The following is an 8,475-nucleotide window of genomic DNA, read 5'->3' as shown; positions in this document are numbered from 1 at the left end:
GACCTCCGACACTAAACTCTCCTCCTCTTGCATGTTTCTGCTGTCCATAGCGTTCCTTGACAGTGTCGTTTCTAAGTCACCAATTTAGTGCAACTTGGTCCCAATAGAATTTCCCATTGGGAACCTACTAGCACTAAGTTGCTAACTGGTTAGCAAGACGCTTCCGATAAACCGGCTAGAATCAAACTTGCTTGCGCACCTACCACCACAACAATCCCGCCCCTTTGATAAACGACCAATCAAATTCACTTTATTCACTCATGGAAAGTCGGGCACCACTCTGGAGAATTTGCAAACGCAACGGTTGGAACGGCTGTTTTCCTATATGCTGCTGTTTGGAAAGAAACAGGAAAATAATATCCTTTGTCAAAGTTGCAGAATGTGCCCCTTCTCTTTGGTTCTCTTTCTGTAAAATAATGTACAAAACCTAAAGCTGTTCATTCCTGTACGCTCAATGAGAAGCTTTTTATAGGTGTGACAAACTAAAAAATGAGAATTTTAATCAAATGACCAAAACACAGACTTTCAGGAGATTAATGGGATATATTACTGGTATTTTATAACATACTATGGTGATCAGAAGTCCCGATCTGTACGGGATAGTCCAGCATTTTTTACACTTCTGTCCTGCTGTCCCACAAACCAAAGCAGTGTGCAGCATTTAACTGGGTCCAATTATTAAAGAGTCTGATATATTTAAAGGCGACTTTCCTATATGGAAAGGAAGCAGAGCTGTGCTAGTGTCCAGTATCATGACCAAGCTAAGCTATTCTCTTAAAACCGAACAAGGAAAAGGTTATTTCTACAAGATATGATGGAAACTTTAGTTAAGAAAACAAATAACAGCCTCCACAAAGACTGAAGCGGTTTATAACGGGGTGGTTCTCACAGAGCTTTTAGTGAGGTTTGCCGAAGTTATATTTAGATTTGATACGAGGGGAGTGTAATGGAAAGCATCGCTGCATCCTATGTTATCAACATTTGATCTAATATCGAATAATAATAAGCAAACTTCTAAAAGTTTGAAAAAAAAAAGGAAAAGCCAATTTGCGCATTTCCATTTGTTTTGAAGCGAATCAACCAAGAACCACAAAGCGTAACGTCATCGTCCGTCATTGTCTGTATTGCATCGCCTCCTATGGCTGTATTAAACGGGAGGTAGAGGCTACAGTGTAGCACTAACCAGGAGGAAAGTTTTAATGAATGTCAGGCTAACATGTCAGCTAGTAATTGTGACGTTGCTTCAGCCATATTTGCGGCCATAATGGGAACATCCAGGAGGACGGCAAGAGCAGAAAGTGTTTCCATCTCCTGTTTTGCACATCAATTCTTTTTCATAAAGGCCAAAAACCTCATCAAGGGAGCATAAAATTTAGGAAGGTTTTTCAAATTTTGCTGTTTCCATCTAGCTTTTCTGTAGCGAAAGTTCTTCTCTGCTCAGAAACCTGTTGCTGTGGAGCGTACTTTGCAGTGTTTTCATAAAGCCATGGCTCCAACATCAACCTGCTGTAAACCTGTCTGGTGTTTTTCCTCCCAGTAGAGTTTGCCAGAAAATTGCTGTAATTTTATCATCATTTCCGGATTTAAAAGAATCTAGCAGCAGTTATGACTCTTATATAATACACTCTTTATGAACACAGTGGCCTTAGAGAAACCTAAACCTAATGCACACATAAGAATCTAAGAAAATAGGCTCTATTATTTAATTATTTGGAGAATAAACTTACAGGCCTAGTTCTTGGCAAGTTTACCCAGTATGAACACCTGCAGTGGTGTGTATAAAGCAGCATCCTGCAGTGGAATCAGGTTTTTCTTAATTTTTTTTAACCAGATTTTTCTCACCTTGACATTAAACCGCATCACATCCTGTTCTTTGCTTCAGCTGTCGGTGAAAAACTGCTTCATCCGTGGCTCTGTGGTCCGATACGTTCAGCTGCCGGCCGACGAGGTGGACACGCAGCTGCTCCAAGACGCCGCGCGGAAAGAAGCCATGCAGCAGAAGCAGTGATGGGGTCATGGATGAGATGGGGTCCAGGTTGGGGATGGCAGGAAGAGGAATGAGGCGTGACTACTTTAGGTTTTTTTTTTTTAAACATTTTATTTAAAGATGCCAGTTTAATTTCCTTTCAAATGATTCCTTATGTTTGAGATCAGTCATTCACAGAATGGTGTTTTTGGAAGGAAGACGGGGAGCCTTGATCTGAGTCTGCAGTTTTTTTGTTTTTTTATAAAACTGATATAAACTCTTTGTTTTGTCCTCTCCTGTTTAAAACTGTAGAAAAACGACCTTTTTTTTATGCCACCTACGGTTAAGGTTACACATTTTAAATTTTTTCTTTTTTATTATTTCCCTCATTAAAAAATGATCCTGCCTTTCACCTCACCATGTAGATTTTTTTTGTTGTCGATGTTGGAGAAATAAATTACCAACATCAGCTGTGACCTTGGATGGTGTTATTTTATAACTAAATGTATTTTTTTTTGGAAATAAAGATCAAAATTCATTATCTTGGTTGTTTTTGTCCAAATCAGAACTGCAGCTGAAATCTGACCTTTAGCTCCAGCATTTTACACAATAGAAGCATTCAAATATAAATGATGATTAAAATGGGGCTTTGTTCTCTAGACCAATGAACATTAATATGAATAATAATAAAATAGAGCTTTATATTTCTTTTTTTTTTTTTTACGATTCATTAAGTTTCCCATTGCACTGTTTCCATGTTTTATGCAAGCAGAGAAACATAAATGCTCATTCCTCTACATTTATCAAGCTTGGTCGGTGTCTTTGCTGTCTACAGATTTTAAGATCTGAATCTCACCCTTGATGTAATCAGATTTTGCAATCATCTCTATGGCAACAGGTGTATATAATCCATCATTTAGCATACAGACTTGCTACCAGCGCTTAAAAGAAAAGGATTGTGAATTCAAGCCTGGTTCTGTGATGGGATTCCGCCTGTGCACGATCTTCTATCTGTTCACATTCGCAGTCAACGTCACGGCAACCAGCAAAAAAGGCTTAAATCAGTGGTAAGTGGGCTTAGGGTCATATTTTTCTGACAGCGTTTCAATGCTTTTATTTTTTCAGCTGTTTTGTGGTGTAAATGTGAAATGTTCTGAGTATTTCATAATCAACTGCCTGTGGTTTTAAAACGAACCGATTGAATGTTTGATACATAAACTGAAGCATCACAAGAGGGTGATGGTGATGCTCATGGTGCGTAGAGATCACCTAATTTCTACAGGCCTTCAGGTTAGATCCAGAACAGAGAATATAGAGCATGAAGGAGTGTAAAGCATGTCACCACCTGGAGAGGTGACCAGTCTGGGTTCGGCTGTTGCCAGGAAATCTGTAATTTTTAGCAATATTGCACCTAATGTGAGGTTTGATGGAGGGCCCCTTAGTTCCAGTGGAAGGAACCATCTTTTATTTAGTCAGGTTTATATTAGAGGTGGAGAATACTGGGAATCCCAAGGTATCTGATACTGAATATACAACTGTTGACCTTTTGATGTTTTTGCGATTTTTATATTACAATTGAACAATAAAACATGAGCAAAAACAAGGTTTCAAAGTAATTTCAAACAGAAAAGGTGGAAACTAAATTAGCACACTACAACAAATATGGCCTGTTTGGCTGGCGATGAGAGGGGGAGCAGCGATGTGACACAAACAGGAAGACTTTGGTGAATCCGCTCCAGTCAGTGTGTGAAAGAGAAAAAAAAAAAGCTTTAATATAGTAAAACATGCAGGACAGGGAATAGAATAGGAATAGAAAGTACAGATACTTGTGTGAAAATGTAAAGAGTAGAAGTCAAAAATAGGTAAAAATATAAGTAATGGAGTAAAGTATAGATACCTAAAAAGTCTACTTAAGTACAGTGACGAAGTATCTGACACCTGCTAAATTATTGAGTTTCTGTGTCCAGAGATTGGCTGAAGGATCTCTGCAGCTCCTCCATATTTTCCATTGTCCTGCTGGAAGTTCTCCCTATAAATTTCCTCCTTTTCTGTTTTTTTCCTTTGCTTTCAATGCTGTTTGTCCTCTAATGTTCTCTAACAAACCCTGTGAGGCCTTCACTGAACAGCTTGATTTATACTGAGGTTAAAATACACACAGGTAGACTCTGTTTGCAGAAGTGAAAACTATCATTCTCCTGTTTCTCTGTCTTTCACTCTAATGAAAAGTCTTGAACTGAGGTAAATGTGACCCCAGATGAACATAAACATATAATTTGTCTTGTATTTTTTCGTCCCCCAGCAGCTATGACTTGGTTCTGCTGTCGCCTGTGTGGCATTATCCGTCTCTCATATCGTTCTGGAAATTATTGGCCCTCCTCATATTTTTTGCCTGAGTTCTTTGGGGTTTTATATGCATGGGTTTATGGTCCCACCCAAGACTCTTATTAAAGTTAAGGTCTGGACTTTGAACGGGTTATTGAAGCAGCTTCTAACTTCTCTCTCTCTCTTTTTTTTTATGCATTCTGTTGTAAACGTGCTGCTGTTTGAGATCACAGTTTCCAGCTATCAGAGTGATGGCTTCAGATTTAATTAGAAAACGTTGCATAAGGAGTTCATGGTGCACTCCTTGACTGCAATAGTGCTCAAATCACCACTCCTCCATCCCCTTCATTTAACGCTGTAGTTTCTTCAGATTCTACTTTGGAATTATAAGCCAGACTGCCATGTTCTTTTTTATGGAAACGAGACGTCCTGGATCTCCATCCAAACAATTCCTTTTTTCTAAACTTGGTGCATTTTTAAGGTCTGAGGTCCCTTTTCCTTCACACACTGACTGGTGTCGATGATCCAAGGTTGTGTTTTCTGAATCCTTGCTACAAAATTGTTTTTATTATTTATCTAAATCACCAGACACTCACAGTCCAGCTCCTATATTGGGAGGAAATCTCTAGGAATGTCTGCTCTTTGAAAAACTGTCCTCTATGTTTCATGTTTTCCACTTTTTTCTCCTTTTTATCCTTAAAGACACCAAATGGTTTGGAAGAACAAAAAACAGATTCCTGTCTGGAACTCCTTGCCATTGTGTAAAATTAAAATCAGTCTTTGTTCAAATGTTTTATCTATTATTTGTCAAACCCTTATTTAAAAGTTGTGATGCATTTAAAGCTGACCTGTTTTTTGTATTGTAGTCTTTTCCTAAGGCGCATAATAAGTTGTGTTATGAGGAAGGATATTTCTTTCACATGACTGTATATCTTCTATTTTCTTCCCTAGCTGTCACACAAGGTTGCTGCAATGTTTATCCGCCTCGTATCTGCCGCTCGTTTTGATGGTTTTATTATCAGGAAGTAGATTTCCAGAGGAATGTCAGATGTGCTGATAGAGGGGAAGGATCTGCAGTTTTCCCACAGTGCTGATGATAAGATCAAGTAGCAGAGCAGGATCCGCTCCTGGTACTGGTCCGGTTTTACAACATGACAACCATAATAGACAGATTTAAATCTGGGAGTCTGAAAGCTGTTGGATTGAACAACATTACGTTACATTTAGCATTATATAATCTCTAAATAAAACATAAAAAAACAGATTTTTAATTAAATAGTTTTTTTCTTTTTGTATTATTATTTCTTTACTGTACTTATTTTGTAACGTGGTGCAAAACATGACTGCTATGTTTGTCCAAACTCCCCCTATTAGTAAGTCTCTCCTCTTTCTGTGTTGTTTCCTCTTTACGCCATTAGGGGACAGCAGACAATACACATCAAAAGTCAAGCATTTAACCTTTATATAGTCAAATGTATTTCTAATTATAATAACACATTTATTCTTTTTAAATCAATATTTTTGTTTTAAAAAGTTGTGAATTCATGAAAGAAAAAGTCTGAATTGTTGTTAGAAAAAACTGGAGCCCAAACTGAGTTTAAACCAGTAACTGGAGCTTCTGTTGGTTTGAGTAATTCTGGTTATCTTTTAACTGTGGAATGAATGGAAGAACTGACCAGAATAGTGTTCACAATAAAAGCCGTACTGTGCCTGATGAGGAATTACCCATAAAACTGAAGCATTGTGGCAAAAAAGACCAAACACAAACTAAATCCATGCTCTTTGCTTGATTTTATGTTTTCTGTTACTTTATATTTTCCTTTTTTTTCCAGCTTAGATTAGAAATCAACCGTATGTTGTCCACTGGATTAGGCAACACATTTGCAGAAAAGTATTAACACCCCTTAACTTTGAATATATGAAAACATCAGAGCCACACACTTCTTTGTTTTTCTTCTGGGATTTTTTTATATCTAATCCCAAAGTAGTTCATATTTGGACCAGTAGATAGATAAGTCAAGTAAAGTAAAGACAATGTAGCATGCATCCCTCTAAGATAAGTGCAGCTCAGATTTAGACTTAACTTTATTCATCCCTTGAGATTGCTCCTTCAGGGAAATTCTGGTTCCAGTAGCTTATATAGAGTACAAAGATTTAAAGCAAGATGCCATCATAGACTACAGTAAAGCAGCGCTCTGTGTCACATGACTCATTCAGAGACAGATTTGACCCTGTCAAAGTACAGCAATATGTGCTGAATAATGACCTGAAAAACCATTCGACTAGACATGCACTGCTCCATTTTTTTACACTCTGATACTAATACATCCGCTACTGATCCGATACGACTGTTGGATCAATTAACAGCATACCTATCCCTGTGAATAAAGGCATCATGCTTGACTAAAACATTTTGATAAAAAGTCACTAAATTGGCCTAACTGTATTACTGTTTATATTATTGATGGGAATAGAAATGACTGGATCGGAATGCTGGATCAGAGTCATTCATCCGATATCTATAGCAGCATATTAGTCGATATCGGAGCGGATATCCAATCCGAGTACCGGATGATTCGGATCGGTGTATCTCTGCATTTAACCCCTAATAGACAGGGGAAGATAATTAGCTTCCTACCAGTTCAAAAATAAAAATGTGGTTTATTATTTACCTCTGGTTCTCAGGTAACCATACAATCTGCTTTTTTGTAATTTAGTTGTTGGGAAAGTGAACGAATCATTCACATTCCCAGCCTCATGGTTCATAAGGGCAAGGATGTGTTTTGACAGCTAGTGGAAATTGTCTGATAAACTCAGTTAAGTTTGGTTGAACAATAAAATAATAAATGCAGCCTTATTTTCTAAATCTGACATCTGATATATAAGAATGGACATCTGACCAAAATTTAAAAAGATATTTCTTATTTTTTGTTTGGAAATATAAGACAATACAATAACAACAGATAAAAACAGGTTTAAAAAAAAAAAAATATATATATATATATATATATATATATATATATATATATATAAAAAGGAAAAACTTGAGTCTAGCCATTGAGTTAGGCCGCATATGATAAGATGAACAAGTGGGTGTTCAGCTTGGCTTAAAAAAAAAGGCTTGCTGAATGTCAAGAGGGAAATTGTTCCACAAAGATAGGGGACGAACGGAAAAGCAATCCCCCCTAGAGATTTCCCTTTAGCCTTAGGAACTTTTAGAATGACTTGAGTTCAAGGAGCACAAGGTTGAATGTCAAGATGCAAAGTAAGTACATTTAAAACGCTCAAATGATAGGAAAGTCATGTTTGTTTAAAAAAAAAATCACTGCTTTAAGTTAATTCATGTCTCATCAGAGCAAAGAAAACCGAGATACAAATTTTTGTCATTCCTTGCAAGCCTATTCTCACTAATTAGCATCATACCTTAATTTACACTGAATATAGATGCAATGCTCACACTGATAACCTCTATTTATTCTAATATAAACACAACTATAAACCTTTTTATAGTAGAGGGGTAAATATTTCCAATTAAGCTAATTCTTGGGTCAAAAATTACACAGGTTTGCTTTTAAGTCTTATTTAGTAAAAGGTTTAAGTGTGTAATTTTAACTCGGCATCAGTTCATCAAATGTGCCACACTGAAGAAACGCTCAGTGATCTAAAACTGGCTTTTGAAGGGCTCTGAACCCCAGGATAACTCTAGAGAAGCTGCAGAAATCCACAACTCAGGTGGAAAAATCTTTATTAGTCGTGCAACCCCCAGATCCGGTCAACAGAGAGGAAACTTGAGCTGAAGCTCCCAGAGGGAACAATAACGACAAACTCTTGTTTCAATACATAGAAATCCAGTACCTTTATTTTACATTCATACATTTATAACATTGTACAACAATTTTAATGCAGTTTAAAAAAAGAAACCCAATCTAAAAAAAAAAAATCTTGCAGATTTACAATGATAAAGTTTCCTGTTACAGAGAAGTATTTAGAAATATATATACACACACACACACACCCACACAGGGAACTAGGACGAGTGATGTCCTTGAGTTGTACCTTTTAATAGAGCTGCTCTGAATGGAGCAGCGTAGAGAAAGGCACATTGAATACACAGTGTATCTACAAATAAAAATAAAAAAAGCTTCAACATCGACACAAGTTTACGGTAGGATCGGGAACAGAGAGAA

General features: G+C 37.1%; 1 protein-coding gene across 1 annotated transcript in view; it reads left to right on the top strand.

The window, feature by feature from the left end:
• lsm2 (LSM2 homolog, U6 small nuclear RNA and mRNA degradation associated) overlaps positions 1-2,346 on the top strand; it is a 4,527-nt gene extending 2,181 nt beyond the window's left edge. Inside the window, exon 5 of the mRNA XM_015380967.1 lies at positions 1,883-2,346. Within this exon, the coding sequence (XP_015236453.1) occupies positions 1,883-2,008 (126 nt within the window). The 3' untranslated portion in view covers positions 2,009-2,346. The remainder of the gene's footprint in view (positions 1-1,882) is intronic.
• The last annotated feature ends 6,129 nt before the right edge of the window (positions 2,347-8,475 follow it).

This window comes from Cyprinodon variegatus, unplaced genomic scaffold (genome assembly GCF_000732505.1).
Source record: "Cyprinodon variegatus isolate N-32 unplaced genomic scaffold, C_variegatus-1.0 Scaffold226, whole genome shotgun sequence".
Classification (NCBI taxonomy): Eukaryota; Metazoa; Chordata; class Actinopteri; order Cyprinodontiformes; family Cyprinodontidae; genus Cyprinodon; species Cyprinodon variegatus.
This window is presented reverse-complemented; position numbering and strand designations above follow the sequence as displayed.